Genomic DNA, 25434 nt, shown 5'->3' on the forward strand with positions numbered 1-25434 from the left:
TCTGCATGTTGGTTCTGATGTTTCTTGTGTTAGCGTACCCTCAATTTCGCTTCCTGGCTGTGAAATTAGATATCTGAGGTCCACTGATTTGACAGGCTCTTGATAATGTTTGCAGTTTGGCCTTATCACATGGATGTGCACTTTGGTGTATGTTCCGTGTTTCTGCGCAGACACCTGTGTCCTACATATTGCACTCGTTTTTGCAATAAACATTGGTTGTTAGTTCAGCGCCGTGTATGTGTCCTCTTCTCGTCCCGTGTCTAGCGCTGTTTCTATTCGTCGTCTTTTATTCTCACGTATCCAAAGCCACGCTGAACAATCCAGCTGTCGTCATCAGTGCTCGACAACGCGGGATGTCCGAGCCCTTAAGAAGAATATGACGGTTTGGTGGAGCGGTTCACCAATGATTCATCTGTTTGCAATAGGTGATATGCTGATATTTCGTCCAGAATATGCGTAATCTATTTGCCGTACACGTTGCCTTCCAAAATATTTAGTATGAGTCGGTGCAGGCACAGCCGGCACTACTCTGTAAGCTACAATGAATGATCTGCACCTTTATTTCATGGAAAAGGACGGCTCTCGACCGCAGTTGGGATGAGGTAGGGAAGGGACTGTTGGGCCAACAGCGTCAGGATGTTAAGCTGGTACCAGTTCTTGTTAATTCATCGTGTGCGTAGAGTTGCATCTATCTTCGCTAAATGTCCAATAGTGTCGCTCTCGCTCGAGATAATCGACCGCTTCTACACCACTCCAAAAAGGCCACTTATACTAGCATATTTAGGGAGCGCTTTTTGTCCTTCATCATTTGATTGTAGCCCATTTCCTAAGGTTCTTATGTCGTCGCGCGGCTGGCGTTGGATGTTCGATCTTCCTCGCGAGAAAACTGAGGAACTCCCAATGAGGTGGTGTAAATCTGCTCTTCACAATTCCTGACAGTGTTGGCGTCGAGAAGTGTTTGAAATTGCTTATCTGGCTCCGATCCATTTTCAAGTACATGTGGTGTTTATACTGCATTGGTCATAACCTTGTTCAGAAAGATCTCTTGCTGGCGAGTAAGTACAGATTGACTGCATTCGCGACTAAACATAGTGTGCCATATACTTGAAGCAAGAAGATGAACAAATAAAACAAAAGATGAAGCAATACCAAATTTATACCTCTGGTCATACTTTACTGCTGCAGCAAAATATAATTACATAATTATTGCATGACTGCATGAATGTCTCATTATGAAGAACCATTTGTAACAAACCACGGCAAAGCTAAATAAATCAAATTAGTCGTAATGCTCATTGTGTGCTTGTCGTTGGTAATAATGCAATAATGGTTCGGGTTGTACGCCCAAAAACCACGATATCATTATGAGGGACGCCGTAGTGGAGGGCTCCGGAACATTTTGACCATCTGGTGTTTTTTAGCGCGCATCCATATCTAAGTACACGGGCCTCTAGCATTTCGCTTCTATCGAAATGCGGACACCGCAGCCGGGATCCCACTCCGCGACCTTGGGGTCAGTAGTCGAGCACCATGACCACTAGAACACCATGGCAGGTCTTATCGTCGGTGTGTGCTACGACTTGAATATGAATAGACAGCAACTTGCTTAACGTTTAGTTGTACTGCTGTATACAAAAATTATCCGTCGAGAATTAAACCACATTAACCTTCGTTTTTTCTTCCTCATTTCTGGTTTAAATAGTCGTTGAGTCTCTTTCTAATTATAAATATCTCTAACTACAAGCCAGTTGGATTCCTTGTTTAGCGCAGTTACGCTCCACTGACAAGGGAACTAACAACTTCTTAACCACCGGTTGACTATCGCAGACCAAGTGCGAGAAATACTGGCCGGAGAAGACGGCCACCTACGGAGACGTTCAGGTTCACTTTATCGCGGAGGAGACCTTCCCAGAGTACTGCGTCCACCAGCTGCACATGACGCTGGCCGACAACACGCGCGAGGTGAAACACTTCCACCTCACCTCATGGCCCGACCACGGAGTGCCCCTCTACCCCAACACGCTGCTCACATTCCGGCGGAAGGTCAACCAGTACAGGACGTTCAACGAGGCACCGGTGGTGGTGCACTGCAGGTAAGGATGCGAAACGAGTGCACTCTCCCGCTACCACACAAAAAAATGGAGGTAGGCTTAAGCTTCGCCTTTAAGAGTTGAAAGCGATAACAATATCCGCACGCACGCATGCGCGCACAACACACACACACACACACACGCTATCGCCTTCCCAATCGCTAGCCTGCCTTCGCTCATCGGTGGAGACCTAAACTGTGCCTCAAGGAAAACCAAAATGGAAACGCCCTCCGGCTCTTATCTTTATTTGCATCTACCTCTAATTTTTGCTCACGGCCAACGCTGCTTTTTCGCTCACAACCAAAGACGCCGCCGGCGACGCCACCAACCCCAACATTTCTGTGAAATGAGCTCTCTAACCGTATTGTATTAAAAAAAAAACAGGAAGAAGGCTGAAAGAGTTTCATTCTGCTTTGTTGGGAGCATCGTGCTCCCTTGCAGGAGAAATGGCTTTAAGCACTTCAGAAAACTCACAGATTTAGGTGGCAGCGTCGGGTGCGGAAAACCCGGTGCTGGCGAGCGCACAGATATGCGGCCCTCGAAGGTTCGCCGGTCGCATGCGCATTTGTACGTGACCGACGTTTCTAATAATCAAAGTTTGCCATTAATTGACACACTCTCGATCATAGGCTTGTCGGCGATCGGCCGTTTCTAATATGGCAATCGTGTGTTTTATTGAGGGGATGTCTTATTGCACGTTGCCACATTTCATTGTAGACTAGATATGAACGCGTAACCGTCCTTGTTGCCTGTGGCATCTGAAGTGTTGCGCTGCTAAGCCCGTGGATGAAAGTCCTATGCCCGGCATGGAGGAGGGAAACAGTTAGGAGGCCGCATTGCGCAATGCGATAGACAGAAAGAAAGAAAGAGAAAAAAAGAAGGAAAGAAAGAAAGGAAGCAAGAAGGAAAGAGAGAAAGAAGGAAAGAAAGAAAGACAGAAAGAAGGAAAGAGAGGAAGAAGGAAAGAAAGAAAGGAAGAAAGAAGGAAAGAGAGAAACGCAGAAAGAAGGAAAGAAAGGAAGAAGGAAAGAAGGAAAGTAAGAAGGAAAGAAGGAAAGAAAGAAAGAAGGAAAGAAAGAAAGAAAGAAAGGACGAAAGAAGGAAAGAGAGAAAGAAACGAAGATAGAATGAAGGTAAGAAAGAACGAAAGAAGGAAAGAAAGAGCAAGAAAAAAGGAAAGAAAGAGAGCAAGAAAAAAAAGGAAAGAAAGAAAGAAAGAAACGAAGAAAGAAAGAAAGAAAGAAAGAAAGAAAGAAAGAAAGAAAGAAAGAAAGAAAGAAAGAAAGAAAGAAAGAAAGAAAGAAAGAAAGAAAGAAAGAAAGAAAGAAAAGTGCTACATCAGACATGGACACGGCAAGCTTGGCTTGCACCCATTTTCCCGATAGGTCAAAGGCTCCTACAGTTCGTTTTGTTTTTTGCGTGTACTACGTCGACTGCACATGATTTACGCCGCACAATTCACGAATCGGTTTTCAGAAAAGAAGTTAGATCATTACAGCAGTTCACGTTATAATTGGTTCCTACTATGAATTCAGCATCCACAACAGTGACGACCGTGACTAAGCGCTGAAGGCGGGGCAGGTGAACAGATGAGGCAAAGTGATTAGCGCAAACAAACTAGCCCAGCTCAGAACTTTTGTGCAGGTGGATGTCCACTACAATGAAGGTAGAACTGGTTGTCATAAACCAGAAATATATCATTGAGCAGCAGCTTATGCACAACAATGCAGGTAGTGTGTTCGCGTTCACTCATTATTCCTTCATTAATTCGCGTTTGTAAGATGCAGATATACGTATTTGTTTTGCAGTGCCGGCGTAGGTCGTACTGGCGCGTATATCCTGCTGGAGAACCTCATAGAGCAGGCTCAAGCTGAGGGCGTGGTGGACGTCATCGGCCAGCTGTCAGCCATGCGTCAAAACAGGATGAATGTTGTCGAGACGTTGGTAAGTCTTGCATTAAAATTCCAAATGGTTCGCAATATAGCGTTTTGGCGGATGATTTCTGTCACACCGTTTTACCCTAGACTCTAAAAAAGTAGAAAAAAAGTGTACTTGCTACTTTTTTGGGTGAGTTCTTAATTCCCACGTATAGGACTCTATTTGAAGAAACGTTAAATTTCATGCATATATGCATTAATGAATTATTTTTGGCCTTATTGTTTATTAATATATTTGGACGTTACAATGGCATACCGCAGTTACGTAAGTACTGATAATCATACGTTAATTTGCACACAAAATGCAAACATACAGCAGTAGGGACCCATAGTCACAAAGCTCGTATAGGAAGCTGGTAACAAAAAAGGCATAATTTTTAATTGTGTATATGACCGCAATCTGTTCTAGTTGCTCGAGAATGTATGTCAATGCACTGTATAGGGTAAAAAAAAACACGCAAATTTTGGCAATTTTTAAGACAATATTTGCTGTTATGTATTTGTAGGAGACCAAACAAGGTATTCAATAAACGCAGGGGCTCATTTGCTCTCAAGTTTCACTGACGAATGTATAATAAGTCACTTCAGCGAACTGGCAACCCTTAATTCAGGCAATGCCAATAGGTATCGAGATAACGGTCCCCAACATTTGCGAGGGAATACGTAAGTCTGAAGCCTTTCCGAGGAAGGCAACGAGGTACGCCACAGCACGTCACCACATGCAGGCAAAAAAGAAAAAGAAATATATATATATATATGATGAACGATTTCTGCATCCTGAATTTGGCTTGAGCACTGAGAGGTTTTAATTTTGCGGTTAGAATATTTGAGGCAAGTAATTCAATTACAAAAAAGTTCGTGTTACGAACGACGACTTTCGATCTATGGCGCTGTTATGAAGCCTGGCACAAAAAAGATTTGTGAAATTTTCTCACGAATAACAGATATTGCTGAAAGAGCGAGCGCTCACAATATCCGGGTCAACGAGCCGGATAAAAAAAAAACATTTTTACATTGCGTGGGCAAAAACAAAGAACCTATGCAGAGATAGTGCGTGTGTGTGAGAGAGAGAGAAAACAGGCACAAAAAAGACAGGGAGGTTACCCAGGTTTTACCTGGCTTGCTACCCTACTCGTTGGGAGAGGGAAATGGAGAAAATAGTAACGAAAGCAAGGAGCAATGACAGAACAAGTGATACGCGTACACACATATATCAGCGTTCACTGCCGATACCCAGAAAGTCAAAGCTGAGAAATATATGTGAGTACGGTTCCTCTGCGGTTATCTTAATGTAGACTGTCTTAATTTAGACTGCCTTATTTTAGATTGCAAGAAGGCTTGCAAGGACTGGCTCCCAGGAATCTAGAACTTCCAGTGAGCATTCAGCTGATGGAGTTGTCATTCTGTTGAGCGCGCATTGAAATTAGGCTATTCGAGGATTTGATTTTGGAGGTGATATTTAAAGGTTTTGCTTTGGATGAGGTCTGCTCTTGCATATTGGCAACGAAGTTAATTTCTCGTGATTCCAGGAGCAATACAACTTCGTACATCGAGCCCTAATGGAGAGCGTGTGCATCCGGGACCACAGCGTTCCCTGTAGCAAGTTTTTCGACCGTTACCGGGAGCTCATCTCAGTGGACGAGGCGACGGGAAAGAGCAACATAGCCAAGGAGTTTGAGGTGAGGAGCCTTGAGGAAACATGCTGGTTCTCTTCACAAACACCTGGACACATGGTGATCCATTAAAACATACAGTCGAACTTCGTTATAACGAAAGAACGTCGGCACCATAAATAAGAGATAAGAATTGGCTTAAAGGGGTACTGACACAAAATTTCGCGGCCGAGATAGCCTGCTGGATCGATTTCCGTGTACGTGCGTGTACCATCTGCGAAATATCGACAGCGAATAAAGCTTGGAAGGTATTTTATATGAATATTGAAGTTCGCGTGCGCGATCCAGCATTACAGGGCGCACCTATTGCATTGACACCCTCGGAGGTGACCCGAGGTGACCCCCCTACTTCCCCTACGTAACCGTTGTAGCCGGTACAACAAGTTGTGATGACGTCGTAGCCGCCATTTTTGTTTTGACGCGCTCGCCGCTGCGCTGTTGATGTCTCAAGGAAATCGTCGCCAACAGACGACGATGAGGAGGACGACGACAACGAGGACGATGATGGCGACGACATCGCGCAGCACGTGCGGCAAGCGTGCGAATGCGAGGAGACGACGCGAACAGCGCGGAAGTGCGTCACACTTCTGTGTGCTGACGTGATCGAGCGCTGCAGCCGCTAGGTGGTGATAGTTGCACCCGGAGGCTTGTCGTTTTTGAAACCGAAACTGACACTGGTCAGTAATGAGGAGCCTGTAATTAATTATCTGTCGCGCGCTGCAGCAAACGATGTGCCGTGTTATGACTAACAGGCCCCCAGCAACACATTGCATCAAAAAAACGCGAGGCCAAAATTTTTGTGTCAGTACCCCTTTAAGAATTCGGGAAACTTGCTCGCGGAAAAATTCCGTATATAAAAACGTGTTATTCTAGTCTTGAAACCTACGATAAACGAGGTGACCCTTAGCTGTCTCCTTGTTTAATATGCCCACTGTTTTAGCTGGATGACCGAAATTTCCACAACTTTTTAAACCATGTTTTTAATGTCGGATCCACATATAAAAAGAAAGACTGTGGCTGTGAATTGTCTTTCAATATTTATTTTGCTTTTTGTGCTACCTTTTGAGTTTCAAGCCTCGTGCGAGAATAAACGCCACTGAAATGAAGCGTGACCATGCAATGTTCGTATTTAATGCGCTATAACCGTTTATTCGCCGTTACAGTGTTCGTTATAAAGAGGCCTAACTGTATTCAGTGGTAAATAAACGTTGTTGTTCAGTCTTCAAACCTAGGTAATAAATGCTATCGTTTGTAGTAGATGATATATACGACTGTTTTCATTCAAGAAATATATTGCTAGTATAATAAAGGCTTGAACTAGATAACGACTTTGAAATAAACGGATGTTGGTACAGCCGACATTTTGGCTAAGGTACTTGAAGACAATTTAAGTCAAAACGTGCTCTGCAGCATCGATCGTGGTTTTCCGGCTTGTCATTCATTCATTCATTCATTCATTCATTCATTCATTCATTCATTCATTCATTCATTCATTCATTCATTCATTCATTCATTCATTCATTCATTCATTAGCGTAGAACACTAAGAAATGGCGTATCCAAAGTACAGTTTGCTCAAATTTGCCCACAGCAACACGTGCAAAAACAAAGAGCAGAAAATTGACGCATAACATATGATTGAGATCTCTTTGCTGTTCCGAGTGCAAGAAGCCGACTCCATATCCGGCGAAGTGATTTATAATATTTGCGATCGGGCTCCACTAACTACTGATGGCCTTTCAGACGTTGTAACTTCTCAAAGACATTGGCGGCGCTCACTCGGTGACGGTTACATCGAGATAGCGGGATATGTGAATGCCCAGGTTACGTCTTTACCACGTGCGTATGTATACCGTACCGTACGAATTTCTCAAGAAGCCTCGTGGGAGGAAATCATACCTGGAATCGCTATTTCGAGGATAGTCGAATAACTGAGACACCCACTTTTATAATGAGTACAGTTCGACGCATATATGGATTGGTACTGGTTACGTGGGCCCCTTGCAGAGAACGAAAGACGTTTCATTTACACCGATTATTGCAATCACAAGGGTACTTGTGAAAGGTTCACAGACCTGCACGAACGAGCTTTGTTTACTGTCAATCTACTATTAACAGAACAAAGGTTCTAGAGCTGGGCCGGACGACAGATGCGTGTCCAGGGTAGTCACGCCCCTGTTCTCAGATACACCCATAGGTGGCACAGCTGTCTCGAGTTACGCATGAAGCGATAGCCGCACATTTAAACGGGCAAGCGCCACTCGAGCGTGAATAGGGCCTAAAGTCACTGTAGCAGGGGCCACGCAAAATCATAAAACATCGCAGAAAAGTGGGGACAGCTACACTTTGCAAACACTGTCGTAACGGCGAAGCTGATGCCCTCCTTCGTCAGACTCACCCTCGGCCATATTTGTGCGCCTCTCATTGGTTCACCCTTTCCACAGAGCTTCGCCCTTGCCCATCTTGGAGCACTCTCGCCCTTGCCCACTCTCGCCACGCCGCCAAGAACACGTGACCAGCGCTACGCCAACGGACGGGGAAGCCTCGACTAAGAATAGCATCGCTGTTACATTCACAAGAGAAACACCGGAGAACAGCAGCTCCGCTCTTTGCTGATTTCACACTGGATAGAACTGGGGCATGTTCCACCCAGTAAATGGGACCTAATCAAGTTATTCCGTACCATTAGTCTCTGATTAGTTGTCTTGTAAAATACTTCGAGCATACCGGTGCTCGGACAGCGTAGATATCGATTTATTTACTATGAAAATTTATGAAAGCCAATGAATTTTACTTTTCTCGAGATTATAAAGGGAAGCTGACGTTCTTACTTTTCAACTGCTTTTTTAGGAACTCAAGTCTCTCAAACCGTGGTTTACGCCTGCAGACTTCGCAGCAGCAAGCGACCCTGCAAACCTAAGAAAAAGCCGGGACGCTTCAGTGCTTGCTGGTGAGCTGATACGTATCTTATACAAAGATAAAATTGTTAACGATGAAACAGCTGACAATTCTTCGCGTGAATGCGACTGAGTCGGCAATTCTTATGCTCAAGACGTGCCCCCCGCGATTAGCTGCGGCAGCGTGCCGTTACAACGGCGCGCCTGCCGGGGCCAATCGCGGAGACCACGCTCGAGGTTTCGAACATAAAACGAAACACGGACACGAGAAGACACATAAGAACACGGCACTTATGTGCCTTCTCATGTCGGCGTTTCATTTCACGGTACATCAAAGATGTTCAAATGATTCACCAACAAGGTCACATTACAACCCTTGTTCAAACCTGCAGCGTCCCTTTATGGGGCCATTAGCCGCTACCTGAAACGGTGTTTCATGTGCCTAATGGGGTCGAAGGGGATGACAGCAGCAAAATATTGCCTTAAGCTTACGCGTTGCTTCCTTAATCATTTTATGATTGAGCCTTGCTGCTTTACATGCATTGCTGTGACGGCAAAATGATGATCATTGTGACGATGTATGCTTAGCACTGTGTATGTAAAGCCACATCACAATCTGATTCTCGCCACCCAGAACAGAATTTCCTTTTCGATTTTACCACGAGTAGTAATTGAAGATGTTTTGTGCTTTACAAACAAACAAACGCCGTTTTACGTCTGTAGTTATGCGTCTGGATCGCTTAGCGTCTATCAGGTTTTTGTTTTTGGTATTTCATTTGCAGCACTTCGCGACGAGTCACTCGGAGCGTTGCTCGGAGTCACGTGCTCGTCTCGCACGAGCGTTTCCCACTGCGGTTCTCTCCTCCTCGCGATCTCCTCGCTATCGCCCTCTCTCATACGCCGCTGTGCTCCTTCGCTCTCTTTCGTCATCGTTCGTTCTATCAGTTACGCCGACGCCGACAACGCCAACGGCGACGCCACTCAACGCAGGAACGGGCGCCTAAGTGCTGAGCTCTATAAATGTTAGAAGATTTAGGGTAATACGTACTACGGATTGAGAGTCCTACAGAAAGAGAATTAAAATGTATGAGTGAGCTTAATGGCTTAGAAAAATTTATTATAACAGGGACGGTTTGCATCAATAACAATTCAACATAACATTTGCTAGCTAGACATACGCTTTACGAGATTGACAAAACCTACTTCAGTTACATGGACACAAAACATGAAATGACGCGGAAGCAACACGTATAATCGATATTTGTGTTTATGAAAGTTTATTACCACAGACGGTACCCCGAAACTACGAATGTTACATTGCACTCGCGGCGCGTTATAAATTTGGCTCTTGATAGATATAGCCGCCCTCCACAGATGATCAAGTAGAATGCAATCTTAGAAACAATATGTGCGGGGCATAAGCCAATAAAGCCTTGAAATTAAGGTTTCCTCTGATCATGCGTCGCGCAGAGAAATCCTCTTTTTGTTTGTAATATTAAAAATATCCCTTTCAGGTAAACACCTTTAGACTCTGACGCAAGTTAAGTGGCCAGTATAGATACCGAGCTCGCCTGTTCGCACAAAACACGACTAAAACAAGAACTCTAAACATGCTCTAAATCCAGCGCCTAATGTAGCACTAATTCTGCTCTAATCCACCGCTAATTCTGTGATTAATGTAATGCTATTGTAGTTCTTGTGTAGTTCGTGGTGTAGCTCTAAATCCTGCGGTTAAGTGCAGCTCCACTACCGTGAAACCTGACCAAGTGCGTATAGCACGGGCAACCCAGCGATTCCCTTCACAATCGCGCGCTTGCCGAGGCGGTGGCGCCCACGCGGCGCGGGTATCAGCAGGATGTTTCAGAAGCGTTTTTCGTAATTTGAGGTAAATTATTGCGTGTAATTCTCGGTTATTTCCGTAGCTTATATTACTTCAGACCTTGTTAGTTTATCTTGCACTGGTTTTGAGCATTGTTAGCCTTGTTATAGACCTATATTGGTCAATGCGTGACCACGCGACGTGAGACGGCGGGTGGACGACAAGCCGGAACCCTAAAGTGCAACGCACGTAAAACTCGCTGTCCCAACTTCGCTGTAAATAAGTACACAGGTTCAGAAGGTCACTTTACAACGAAGCTGCGTATGTCTACGGTCCCATGTATTTTTCGCGTTTGTGCGTTAGTGCGTAAACAATAAAGTAAGGGAGCGTAGCCGGGCCGGCCCATGGTGGAGGTGAAGCAGACCTCATGCACGCTGTCCACTATCAATCAACCATTTAACGTGCCGAGGAGCAACCGGAAGGTTGTCGTGCTAGCGCACGCAAGAAGATTATACTAGTACTAATGACAATAACAACAGCAGCAACAACAACAACACAACAACCAATAATAATAATAATAATAATAATAATAATAATAATAATAATAATAATAATAATATAATAATAATAATAATAATAATAATAATAATAATAATAATCAATCAATCAATCAATCAATGATTTATTTAACGTGCCCAGGAACAACCGTAAGGTCTTTGTGCTGGCGCACGCAAGAAAAAAACAATAAAAATAAACAATACAATACAGACAGTTTTCAGAAATAAAAAGAGCGAAAACACGTAGAAAAAGAGAAATGAACACAAAAGGGGAGGAGTAAAATAAGACAACACGAGAAATATTGACGGGGCATAAAAAATTAGATTGCATATATACAACTATGTGGAAAGACTGAGAAGGGAAGACTTTGTACATTGTGCCACACTATGTCAAAACAGTGCAAAGCTCGGATAAAAACAATGATTGTGGGCTATGAAAAACGTCAAGATCAAGAAAATTAACATTATAGAGACTTTGTATTCTGTGAACGGTAGAGTGCTGGAAGAAGCAGGCGGGTACATGAAACGGTCTGTTCTCTCTGGTTAACTTACGCGGAATTCGAAAATTTACACAATTGAGAAGTACAGAATAATAATGATAATAATAATAATAATAATAATAATAATAATAATAATAATAATAATAATAATAATAATAATAATAATAATAATAATAATAATAATAATGCGCGTTTTTACTCCTCGTCTTTCAATCTCTCTTTCCTTCCTCAAGTCTCGTCAGTCCCTCCCGGTCTCCACATCCGGCTACCACTTGCAATTCGATATAACACGCGTCAACTTCAAGAAGAATAAAAGATGCAGCATTGTCGTCGACCAATCTCAATTCAGTTAGTGAGTTGGCTCAGAAGCTATATATATATTTCTTCCAACCACTCGAAACAGTCCATAGAGTCCACAACAACTTTTAGCCAAACAGTCCTTAACAACTTTTAGACGATGTGTTTCTCCAGAAACTGTTCTTCTGAAAAATTAAAAAAATCGATTTGAGGAAAGGCAAGTTCATTGCGTGAACTGATCCGGGATTTAACTATGGGCGTGCTGGCTGCGACGGCGCGACGAGAAACTCAGAAACACTGCACTTCCAGTTTTTTTATCTCGTAACTGACATCAAACTTTAGCGTAACAAAGGAAGGCCTCCGAGACGATCGCCGACGTCGTGGACGGCCATCTCCGACCAAGTCATAAAAAGTTGGTGGAATCTTAGGTGTTCGGAGGAATCACCATTCGCGTGGAGGGGGGGGGGGGGGAGGGGTCAAAGTTTCGTCATCCAAAATGCTTCACAACTGATAAATAAATGAACATGAAGCCTTCGAAAATGAGGCCTGCCTTTGGTCCCTGCATGGCTCTATGGGAGTTAACAGTTCCCGGAATGCAACATCAGGGGCCTTTGGTCGTCTTCATCGTTGAAACCGGCGTGGCCATAACCCTGCTCTGTAAACAATGACAGGAGAGGCCCTGCTGTGTAAAAGTATGAAGCAGACTTTGCGCACCCCTCCCCCTTAGATGATATAAGGGGAGGGGGGAGGCGCTTCTCCTGCACCCCTCCCCCTGTCCTGCGCAACCTATGGGTGAAATGGTCCCAGAATAACACTGCACGGCGTGCGCGTATGAATATAACATGAAGGACGAACACGCGAGGGAACTTCGGGGTTGGTAGAGCCCGAATCGACCTGTTGGATCTGTTTCAACGTTCTATACATGGTCAGCTTCGAGAAGTTACCCTTTGTACTTTCTCTCTAGGCGCTTGCTTGTATAACAAAAGTGCCCAGGTTGGGAACGTCACTTTTACATGGAAGCTGCATGCGTCAACGGTTTCATGCACTTTTCGCGTTGCAAAGCGACGTTTTTTGAGTATTCGCGAACTGACCTTCTGTGCTTGTGTGTCCTGTACTCCCAGTATCTTTCCCCCTATTGTCTCAGCTTTCAGCCCAACCCCCACATCCCAGTTTTCTCGCACTGTGGGGTAGCTGATAAGGTATTTCCGTTGCCGTCTCAACTCATTCCCTCACCCTTTTTCTTTGAAATATTCGACAATCCTTTGCAGCGGACCGGTGTCGACCACTTTTGAGGGACGGGACTTTTGTAAACGCCGTCTACGTCAACGTAAGCAAAACCTTCCGATTATACACATTGTAAATAACCTGAACATTCCTCAGCTGTACTTAGACAGAAATAGCAACCATTTCTAGAAACAGCTACGCTAATTGTAGTCGAAGCAACTCTTGCTACGCTGTTCAATTTGGGACATTCCCTGAATGGGTTATCTACGCCCATACTGTTTACAAATAATAATAATAATAATAATAATAATAATAATAATAATAATAATAATAATAATATAATAATAATAATAATAATATAATAATAATAATAATAATAATAACAAATTTAATAAAGGAGAATATGCGTATGACTAAGGTACTAATGTGTGTAATCTGCAGGCTACATGTTTTTTTTATTCGCGTTTATATTTTTAGGAACAGCCCAAGAGTCAGTCAGGGTCAACAAAAACAAAGGGTGGGATGATAGGAGTGCATAATATAGGTACTGGCCAGCTAAAATGGCTTCTAATTGAATAACAATGGTATGGCATGTGCATTTAGTAAACCTAATACCGTAACAGACGACACTCACTCTAGAAAGTGCTTCATGCGCTAGGGCATACTGGCGGTGCCTTGTGCTTACAAGGTATTTCACTGTAGGACAAAGCAGGCCGACTCAAGAGAAGAGAAACAGGGCACACTAAACAGGAGCGTTGTCTATTTTCCTATACCCTATCGGAGATACAGGAGGCTACACATGGCATGTACAGAGTGACCGACCACTCAAAGTAACGCTTGGCTGGTTCGCTCGATGGTGGTGCATTCTTGGTGAAACACATAGCCGTGTGAGCAGAGGTAGCCGACAATACCGCTCCTCCCCCCCCCCCCCCCTACTCACCACCTGCTTTGAACTCTTACGTTGCTTAAGGTTGAACTCTAAAGTAGAAATGCCGTTTCTTCAGGTTCTCCAGGATGCCATTCAGGCAGATAATTACACCCTTAACTATAATATGCACGGTTGATAGCCATCCACAGCAGAATATTATCAAGATCGTTCGATTACCCATGCAAGGAACATAATTCTAATACTGAAAGAATAAACTGTGGTCCACCCGACAGGGGCACAGGATTGGTCGGAAAACTGGTCAGGGTTGCCAAGAAGAAAAGTGATAGATTTGCTAAGACAGCAGCCCCTCTCCGGTGTGCTCGCATTATATATCCGATGAAGACAGTGGAGGGCTATTTCAGATCGCGTATATCGAAGTATACGATAATTCGAAGCACAGTTACAGTGACTTAACCAATTAGCTTTGCGGATATCCACAAAATTGACGTGAGGTGTTATTCTTAGCACGCTGCTGCCTAGTAAAAGGATGAACGCAAGGCTTAGCTGAAGAGGCAACACGGGACAACTTGGTGCGGACAGGCGCACAATGCGATGTCGCGTTAACGCAAATGGTCGTGTTCCAATTCCGCCTACCCACATTTAGGGTTTACATAGCGCCTGTCCTTATTTTATTTTTGTATTCACACATGCACACACATAGATAAATAAAGCCTTTTTTATATATCCATGTGTGTGTATGTGTGAATGAAGGAGGGATTGTGGACTTCACTTTGGTGTTTTCGCTGCGAATAAAGTGAGAAATTTGCCGGGAGTTGCAAAGCAATGACCGGCATAACTTAATGCGCGATTGCTCTCGACTGCCTTATATAAAACAGGGCTTTCACAAGAAGGACAGGTTCCTGGTGACACAGACACCGTCCAGCAGGGATTTAGAGGACTTCTGGAAATTGGTGATCGAGTCTGGGACAAGGACTATCGTCACGCTGGACGTCTTTAGCGACGACGCTGATGTGGTGAGCTGTGTACTTCATTTCGTGCGTACACTCTAAGAAAATATCCAGTAAAATGAGCGTATTTTTGTTCGACAACAATAAACGTCATCTAGCTTGCACGCGTTTTCTTTCTTGAAAACTCTGCGCTCGCCATATATCAAGAATGCTATGTCACGCAAATGACGCACATGCCGTTCGTGACCTGGAAAACGCGGGCGCGCGCTGGTAATGCAAAAAAAGGCGCGGAATATAGATGACGATTGTTCTGGTCGGACAAAACGACACCGTTTTTTAAGAACGAAGCTGTTCTTAGTCGAGGCTTCCTCGTCCGTTGGCGCAGCGCTGGTCTCGGGCTCTAGCGGCGTGGCAAGAGTGGGACACGGTAGGGGAGGAAGGGATGCGCCGCGCCGAGATGGGCGAGGGCGAAGCTCGGTGGAAAGGGTGAACCAATAAGAAGTGCGCTAAGAGGGGGAGCGTCGAGGCTTGGCGGAAAGGGTGAACCAATGAGAGGCGCACAAATATGGGTCAGGAGGAGCCTACCGAAGGGGGGCATTAGCTTCGCTGTTTCCACAGTGTTCGCGAAGTGGAGCTGGCCACACTTTTTACTCGTTGTTTCCTTAGAGAATAGCTTGCAAAGCTGTTGAGGCTAGCGTGACTTCTTGCACTAGCTACGTTCACACCAAGCTCTAAGTGGTTACTACTCGAAATTGCGCTTTATTTACGCTGCGTAATAAATTTGACAACGTTTTGTAACAAAGCTTGTAGCTGAGCATGCTGTGGTTTCCTCTTACTGCGCTGTTAATTATTCATGCCGATTGTTTCTTCGCCTTTACATTTTGTATATTTTCTTGCCGCAGTGAGCTGTGCCCAGTTGTTCGTCAGCGCTCGTGTTGTGTGATTCTATTCATACGCCCGGTCTTCCCGCTGTCTTTTTCTTCAAAGTAGCACATGCAAGGTCTTTCGGGCATATTTTATCTGACCAAATGCATTTTATGACAATGGTACAACCATCACGGCTTGTTAGGATACAGGCGCGTTTGCCGAGCATGTCAGCATTGTTTGTATTGCGCTTACTGTTTGTATTCTCGCTGCGCAGGTGCAGTTCTGGCCTACGAGCGGCTCAGCTCGATACGGTGATCACAGGATCGAGTGCACGGAGAACCGAAATGTGAACGACATGTCCGTACAAGCCTTCAAGGTTACACAAAAGCACAAGGTAACATTCGACTGTTGGTTATGCGCCACGATTGGGCCGGTACCGGCGACCAACGGCACACTTATCCCTTTCAGTCACGAATTATGATGCACTGTCTGCAAGTGCATCAAACTTCCGTGGCATGATTTCAAGGCACTCAGTATTACATTCCAAGAAATAAAATGAAGGAATGTGTTCATTTGTGTGAGTTACAGTAATTAATGCTAATTAGTGTGTAATTATATATCTAATTATTCTGCAGTCAGTCAGCTTCAATCCTTGCATAAAATGAATCAGCTATTAGGCCCAAAATGCATGTACAGTGTGTTTTTTGGTTGTATGCTTTTCAAGCGAAGAAAAAAAATACTCTTGACGTTGGTCCTGGAACGTCGTACGTCCAACGATCGTCGAACATGGTAGTGTCCCTAGCAAAGTGATCATCTGCAGCAATATACAGCATAATGAAGTTAAATAAGCGCTAGTTTTCCACTCAGGAAGCCTGCACGAATGTGCACACTAAGTTTCAGGTCATTTGAAGAAACACGCTGTGCGTGATGCGACTTCGAAGTTGATGTGTACATATGTACACACCGTGACTGAAAGGGTTATAAGGGACGACAGTGATCAACAGTGTTAAAAAGAAAAAAAAAATCTTTTTCCAGATAACCGCAGAAGGCACAGGCGGGAAAGCGTATCGTACAGCTTTAAGTAGCGAAACACAGGCGCACGCATAGTTGGTATTAAAGCGGTGCGAAAGGCTAGCTTCTGCCCAAGTAATAATCCCTTGGATCACAAAGACACGATGTGGAGGTTTTGTGGACTGCCATAAAGTGCTTGCTGATTGTGTCCTTAGTATTCTTCCCAATCTTTGGAGCCCCCAACTTTCGTGAACACGGCAGCGTTTTGCGTGCAAGAGCGTGCCAGCTTGTTCACCTATACCCATGTAGAAATTCGTCTTCTTAGCCTCCCTTGCTTCATGCCAAATCTGTGTCAAGTTTCTTGCCAACTTCAAATTTTTCAAAATAAGCAATGTATTTTGCAATTATTGCACTATCACATGATTACGTAGCACATATCTTCTGCCACCGTTTTCTCTTTTTCGCACTTTGTCTACTCAGCTTGCGATTATTCTTCCTCACGCTCCTCCTGATGCTTGCTTCTGCTGCTTACGCTGTGCCTGTCCAGCCTCTCTTGACGCTGCTGCTGAATTACCCCTGCTATGCTCTTCTGGAGGCCTTCTGTTCCACTCTGCTGTTGCGTGCCTCCTGATGTAGCTACCATGTCTTCCGAATTCTGCCTACACCAGACTCCTGTAGCGAAGATTCGGTACGTAGATTTTCTGCTAATGTTTGAGGTGACTGGCTGGGCTTATAACGCATAAAGGATCGAAAACTCCTAAATGTGCCAAGTTTCACGGTCAAGGGCCATTTCAGCGCCATTCTAGAGGTTAGGTGATGAAAGACCTGCCGAATGTACTTAGAGCACTCAGCTCGGTCACCGGCATTCCACTGAAGTTAACAACGACACCTGTACTATGCCACCTTGAAACACGTCACGACCACAGGTCCGCCAAAAATGTGGAGGTAACTCTGTCTCACGCTTGAAATATGTTTTTCTCTTAGAGCTCACTCAGACTCACCAAAATTTTCCTCAACTAAACTCACTCGGACTCAGGCTCACTAAAATATTACTCGCCCAACTAACTCAGACTAAGGCTCATGGCTCGATCTGAGTCTGAGTCGATTCATGAGTGAGTTTGCCCACATATATGGTCACGACTATAGTCTCGTCGAACTTCTTGCTTGAATACGTTAGTCATGCGTTATTATTACGATAGCAGTTATATGGACACTCTCGACAGGTTTTTGCCGTCGCCGTCATGTTCCGTATAAAATCCAAATCTATAACATCCCCCTGCGCATCGTATGTTCTACCGTGGGTAAAAGCGCGAGAGCGGGGCAATGAACGCGGCTGAAGCAGAGATCAAACAAGCCGGCCCATCTCCGTCGTTCGGAGGGCGCATGCGATAACATCAACTCGCGTGCGAGGCCTGCCGTCGAATGCTGCTCAAGCAGAGAGGAAACGCCCCGCCTGTGTTGAAGGGGACGACAGGACGCGAGGTGGGGGGTGGGGACGGGGTGTTTGCTCGCGCGGCAACTGTGAACTTTGATCATAAGGACGCGGTCACGATTGCTCGCGCGTGCGCGCTATCTCGGCAGCCATCAGCAGACGGCTCGCATACCCTTCCACGTGCTGTGCTCTCAAAGCGAAGAGACTGCGAAAACCGCTGCTCTCCCTGGAGTGGCCGTATTCTCTTGCACTGGCGTTTTGTAGAGTTACACGAGATCGGAACTAAAAGAGTTAACTGCCAGCCTTACTTCGTATAACAATAAAATTTATTGCTATCGCATTCATTTGCTTCACCCTTGCGGTGAAACTAATTTTTTTACTTGTTTATCCAATTTGTGCAGGGTCTTTCTGCGGTTTGGGTCTCGTGAACTTTCCACGCTCTTGTAAAGTTCCCCTTTTGCTCTCTTAATCTGCAACGCCCCATTTTCCCCAACACAGAATAATAATTTCTCGAGGACACACCATCAAGAAATCCATCCATAAGTATATCCTTTTGCCCCATTATGGTCCTGTGCTTTACGGTAATATTAGCTTATAGGTGCTAACAGCTTTAAGTTCAGTGCTTAACTACGTTATAATATGTTGCTTAGTCGTATGGTGTAAGAAAAATAGAGTTATCTTGCTTGCTTGTTCTAAGCCGGAACTTGTCAACTATCTGCTGTTTAATAAGAGTACGAGGAGCAGGAACCGTCCATGACGACAAAGCCTTGCACTAGCGCATTTATAATAATGGTAATGTTAATAATCACAACAAAGAATGTGTGGCAAAATCACCGCTGCAACGACTCGCCTGTGTAATGCAACGCGTCGATAAACTCCACGTGATGACTTCCCCGAGGAATGCACCAAACATTTTTTTCGGCCCAAATGCCCAGTTCACGACCCTGTGGCTGCTATAGTCAGTTAAAAGGAAAACATACAGATTAGCGCACGAAAATATTCGTCAAGACTCTAATGTACCATTACACATCCTTAAAATATGCGTGTTTGACGTTTGTACTATATTTATTTATTTACCTATTATTCAATTATTTTGTTATATTTATCTTATTTATTTATTTTTCATTTATTACAAATACCTACAGCGCCGGAGTTGGAAATTATCGCAAGGGGTTAATTCCCACATCAAGTTGTAATAAAATGTCAGAAAACAGCAGTGTCAGAACAGCCGTAGAAATAGCATATGCAGAAATCGTTGTAAAAGGGACAACGCAATCAAGACAGAGCGTAAGATCTGCCATGATAAAGAAACACGAAGTAATACTTCAACGAAGTTATACAAAATTGTCTATGGCAGAAGAATAGCTTCGTGCGTATACTGAACATTTTTTTTTTCACACTCGACATGCATGTACGTCCGAATCATAATTTGTAATATAGTAACTTCGAATATGCATGTTAGGCCAAGTACGTTAATTAGCGTGATTAGGCTAATTAAGCTATTAATAATTTCCCGTTGTATGACGCTCCGCTCAGACGCGGACACTCTCTAGGGGCGGCTGTGAAGAGAGTTGGCATCACCTGTGTGCATGCGCTGCTGGACAACGGACGTCCGCCCTAAAGATCGGTCACCGAAAAAAAAAGGGGACGCTTAAGCTTCCCTTTTAAGAGAATAGTTGAACGCGATAGCGATATCTGCACGCGCGCGCGCGCGCGCGCGCACGCACACACACACACACACACACACACACACACACACACACACACACACACACACACACACACACACACACACACACACACACACACACACACACACACACACACACACACACACACACACACACACACACACACACACACGTTGCTATAGTTTACTTGTATTAGTAGCCACAAGAGAGTTTATAACGGGCTCTAGAAATGCCGCTCTTCTAGCTTTCGCTGTGACTTGTGCTGCGCTTTCCGCGCAGGCCTGGCGTTTTCTGTGAAACGAGCTCTTTACCGGTATCGCATTAAGTGAACTGTGTGCTGGCGTGGTGGCTTCACGCAGGATTGTTTTCTTGAAGACATATAGGTTCTTTGAAGAAGTGGTGTCGCTGTAGCCAACGTTTCGACATGTTGTCTTGTCTTCTTCAGTGCAGCTACAGCCTGCCTCAGAGCGTGTACGCATGCATGTGCTAAGGTAGTGTGTGTCTCCTTCAAGGCAGTTGCTACCTTGAATAAGACAACACCACTTGTCGAAACGTTGGCTCCAGCAACACCTTTTCTTAAGGGTTTTTCGTCACTTCAGATATGAAGGTGTGAGTATAGGCAGGATTGAGTCAAACTCAAATGCGGTATTGGAAAGATAAAACACGCCTATAACGGCCGCGCGGAGGTTATGAGTGACTCAATTAAGAACTGAAAGTTCGCATTCACGATGCGCGGTATGTGAATGTGTTTTTTCATGTGAGTGTATTTTTTCATTTCTGCAAGGGAAAGAAACACCCCTCCCCCTTGTTGAACCGAACGAGGCTACATAGAGGCACATTTGCTGTTATTAGGTACGACATGTGCCAGGGAGCAATTTAACACCGTGGGGACGATTACCTAATGAACTCAGGAGAGCGTACTTGAACATCAGTGACGCTCGTGACGGGTTATGAAATGCCGCTGTACATCTCTGCATGCCTCGATGACTGTTCCTCAGGGCCCGGGGTCGGCCGGCGCGGTGACCGTGAGGCACTTTCACCGCACCACGTGGAACAGCGCGGAACAGATCGTGGACTTGGTGGACCACGTGGAACGCTGGCAGCAGCAGTCGGGCAACAAGATTATCCTCGTTCAGTGCAGGTGAGATTCTAAGAGCTACAGGTGATCTTGTCGTCTGGGTGATCTAATTTTGGTACTTCTTCATGACGTACATATTCATTTGAGATGTGTGTGTACGTGAAAGAGGAAAGAAAAACGTAGTTACACCAAGTTTCTCAAACGATAGCTAGTGAGCCATCTTCTTCCTCCATGCCTGGTTCTGGCGAAGCGGCTGCCAGACAACCTCTTTGGCCGGCGCTGCAACAACGTTGTCAATGCTGCCATAGCGTTGCAGACATTGCTTCAATGCTATGGCAACAATGCGTGCTACTAGGATACGTATATACGTACGTATGCGTACTGGTACCTGTGCGTGTATATAGAGACGTGTGAAGTGAAACAAAAGTTCATGGAGGGTAGGGGTGAACTTGAAGGCTAGTTGGTTGAACATATTGTAGAGGATCATCGCGAAATACGAGCACAGAAAAAGGCACACAAACAACCACACGCAGCCATATACGTGTGACTGTGTGTGTGCTATATTCTGTTCTCGTCTTTCGCGCTGCTCCCCTGCAACAAGAAGGTAGAAACTTTGAACCCTTCACTCTCTTCTGGCTATGCCTACAATGATCACCAATAAGATCATAGTATGAGAAGTTCTTGAATACCAGCTTAATTCATAAATGACAACTCAATGGTCAACTTCCCAGACGCATCGGCGCTTCACTACCCCGTCTCTGCTTCTCAACTGCTTATACGATCAACTTACTGCATATGCAGTCTGCATATTTCAATTTTAACAAGAATTTAATTAGTCATAGTTTTAGAATGATTACAGTTAAAGTTACTCAGCAGTTTGTGTTGGTGTAAAAAGTTCTTTTATACCGAATATTTTATATTAGACTTGATGAGTAATGATGACAACGCGCAGTGTATTGTTATGACTCTTTCGTCATTCTCGCCTTTTCGAAATCATGAACTTCTCAAAATATACTGGTGGGCTAGTTGATTGGTCATATTTACGATAATTGGCAGCGCATCAGCGCTTGTGTCTTCTTTTTCGTGTATGTGTCCTAACCCGATGTGCGCTGCCATTTATCGTAAATATGAAATTCTCTACTGGGACTGTTGCATAGCAATATCTATTCTGTTTACTTCGTTCGTCAATCGTCGACCAGTCAAAACTTCAAGTCCCGCTCGCTGCTGCACAGACTTTCGCTTTCCTATTACGGCTTACGAGTGCTATATCAACTTAGGGTCTAAGTCTTAGTCGTGCGCAGTTGTCCATGCACGTCGTAGAGCTACCACCCCACCGTTTTTTTTCTCCAGGAACGGATGCGCAGTCAGCGGACTGTTCTGCAGCTGCTTTCTTGTCCTCGAGAAGCTAAAGTGCGAGCAAGAGGTCGACGTCTTCTACGCGACGAGGATTGTTCGAGAAAACCGGCCGCAGTTCATCCTGGACAGCGTAAGGCTTTTCTCGTTGCCTGCATATTATCAAGGCGAATGCCTCAGATTCCTCATCAAACGCGAAGAATGACCGTCGGTGCCAGTATCAACACGAAGTGGTACAAAAATATTCATTCGATGACGTCATCATGTGACGTCATTTGACGTCACACATTGCCAACGTTTGTCACGTCATTACTACATTAACATGCCATCACTATCTTAGAAGGCAGTTGGTGTAGGCCAGTCTGTGATTCATAATCACCTCTGTTTGTCCCGTGTGCTCTCGCGGTCACCTTTTCTAATGAGGACATCACTATGACGTCACATAATGTGACACCACATGATGGCATCAGGACATGATATCGTCACTTTGGCAAAAATGGGCCGATCCTGGAGGCACTGCAAAACCACGTGAGACATGGAAAGAACGCCTCCAGTCTTGGGGGCAGTGCAAAGCCACGTTACGTGTACGAAGCTTTCGGGGGAAAGGGGGGGGGGTTATCAAGAGTATCGACTGAGAAGCAAGAAATGGGTTTTGCCTTCAAGCCATGGGCGACTTTTTCAGCGTGTGATCCGCCGCCATGGCTTAGTGAATTTTAAGGCATTTTGCTGCGGATAACAAGGTCAAGAGTTCGAGAACCGGATGAATCACAGCCCTATAGTTAGGAATATCGCGTAATATATATATATATATATATATATATACATATATATATATATATATATATATATATATATATATATATATATATATATATATATATATATTATATTACTACAGAGAACATCCCTAAGCACCCCTGAATGAGTACCGGTGTAGCTTCGGGGCATTAAACTTTAGCAGTTAATGGAAGAGTACAATGCACCCCCGCGTACGTCTACATGGCTTCTTTCATGAAATCTCCGGCGGTTTGCAGCTGTTACTAACGTCACTGCGGCGCTATTAAAAATACAGCGTCAATTCGCTCGAGCAGCCCTAGCTTAGGAATCACTCGAAAATGCGCAGCTTCGTCTGACTAATCGTCCATGTACACCTTTGCATACTTTTTTATTAATGTCACGTGAGCGTTGACCCCTGGATAAAGTAGCGCCCATAATATAGGCGAGGAGTAACGAGATTTTCTACGTGATGCGCCAGCGCAAAGTGCGCACTTGTGTTGCTAGCGCCATCTTCTATGCTGTTTGCTTAGAGATGCATACGCACTATCGGCCTTATCTGTGCGATCATGTGTTCAGAAAGTCAGTGCGACGCTGATTTCGTTGCTTCTCACCGATAGTAGAAACTAGCGTATCCTGGAGCATAGACTTCCCTACAATATTTACTTGAAGGAACTGCGGTGCTGCGATCGTTCAGCCGCCATGGGAGTGATGGGTAGTGCATAGATTTGCCTAGTCTTCGTGCTTCCGGCTTCCAGCGCACTCGTGGCTGTGTTTACTGTTGGGTTTTGGCTTTTGTTTCGGATAACAGAAGGGCTCGTTGTGAACCTCGTGAGCTGGTTAGAATTGGTGACCCTAAAACGGTCAATGTGGTGAACTGGGGCTGTAGAACTTTAGCTGCACTTCGCCTTGTGACAAAGAAGTCGTGGGCCACACGGAGCCGAAAGAACGAAGGTTAGGCAAATCCATGTTCTACTTATCAGTCCCATGCTGAATGAAGCGGCATGCATTGCAGCTCCCATAGACACCAGTGTCAGATTTCCCTCTAGTGTACTACCATACGGTGTGAAAGAAGGGCATAATTGTTCAAGGGGCTCGTTTCTTTTTTAGGCACAACTAATGAAAGCAACACACAATTAATCCAAGGATAGCATGGCGGACATTATTTATTGTTATCTTTTTACCTCTAGTGTAACGATTTTCATCTAAGTTGAAAGGAATTAGTGGACAAAAAATCATCCTTTTTCGTCGACGCTAATTTCTTTCAAGTTAGGTCAAAATAATTACACTACAGTTGAAAAAAAGAACAACAAATTATGGCCGCTATGCTATCCTTCGATTAGCTGTGTGTTGGTTTCATTCAGTGGCTTAGGCAGAAATTTGTTTGGGGGGGGGGGGGGGGGCGAGGCCACATTTTTTATGTGAAATGGGGGCCGGGCGGGCAAGTGTGGTCGAGTGTCATTTTGCATTGTGTATCCAATTGCACAAATTTCAGGGGAGGGGTTGAGCACGTGCCTGGTGTGCCACCTCCTGATTATGTTCGTAGTGTACGATTACGAAACAATATCCTGGGGTCGGCGCTGCGTTATTTGAAAACAATTACAAGGGTGTACCTGACGCGGGCCATACACGAATTGTCAGTTCCGAGTGGAGAACACACAACGTGTTATCCCAGCCAGTGTTTGCGGAAACAAACCAAAGGCATTTCAAGCATTTTTTTCCGTCTTTTGCTATCGCAGGACCAGTACAAGTTCTGCTACGACGTCGCCGTTGCCTACCTCGAATCCTTTGAGATGTACGCGAACTTCCGCCAGTGACAAGGTTTACACATGCACGTGCAACTCAGTAAAAAGGTTGTGTTAGCAACAAGTGTCTAGTGTCGTTTCTGAAAGCGATCCTCTACGATGACGACCGTAGTCGTCACCGCCGCATACCAAGCACCGTTTGTTGCGAAGACCGCATGCGGAAGACCGCTTTTGCACCGAGACATTTTGCCATTGAGCGCACCGCGTCGCCTAAGGCGACGACTGATGAGGCGATTCGTGCAATGGTAGTCTTGCCGCAAGCTACGGAAATACGGTACGGAAATACACGGTATCAGCGTACCGCTCCTCCTTTCTCGCCCGTTGTGTTTTTGCCGCACCTAATTCCGGTGAAGGCACCCTAACACCACAAATGCCTTTTTCAGAAATCACTATGGGGTTGCCACGCCTCCATGCGGCCTCTCAGCCGATATACGCATTGTTAACGGGGAACCTGTCGTTAGGAGAACGCACTGTCGCTGGAACTGGGAGCGGCTTAAAGGGACCGGCAACCCACAACGTGGTTAGATCCCGGCAAAACTGAAAATACATTGAAGTAGAGTGACAGATTCCAGCATCCTTTTCGCGTTGTGAGCA

At 44.8% G+C, this 25434-nt stretch overlaps 1 protein-coding gene across 1 annotated transcript in view; it reads left to right on the forward strand.

The window, feature by feature from the left end:
• The window catches only part of LOC119405124 (receptor-type tyrosine-protein phosphatase kappa), a 52220-nt gene extending 27335 nt beyond the window's left edge, over positions 1-24885 (forward strand). The window contains exons 13-22 of the mRNA XM_037671920.2: positions 1828-2093; positions 3899-4034; positions 5557-5706; positions 8550-8649; positions 13038-13096; positions 14758-14895; positions 15971-16090; positions 20829-20971; positions 22259-22394; positions 24775-24885. Of these exons, the coding sequence (XP_037527848.1) occupies positions 1828-2093; positions 3899-4034; positions 5557-5706; positions 8550-8649; positions 13038-13096; positions 14758-14895; positions 15971-16090; positions 20829-20971; positions 22259-22394; positions 24775-24852 (1326 nt within the window). The 3' untranslated portion in view covers positions 24853-24885. The remainder of the gene's footprint in view (positions 1-1827; positions 2094-3898; positions 4035-5556; positions 5707-8549; positions 8650-13037; positions 13097-14757; positions 14896-15970; positions 16091-20828; positions 20972-22258; positions 22395-24774) is intronic.
• The last annotated feature ends 549 nt before the right edge of the window (positions 24886-25434 follow it).

The sequence above is a fragment of the Rhipicephalus sanguineus genome, chromosome 9, assembly GCF_013339695.2.
Source record: "Rhipicephalus sanguineus isolate Rsan-2018 chromosome 9, BIME_Rsan_1.4, whole genome shotgun sequence".
Lineage (NCBI taxonomy): Eukaryota > Metazoa > Arthropoda > Arachnida > Ixodida > Ixodidae > Rhipicephalus > Rhipicephalus sanguineus.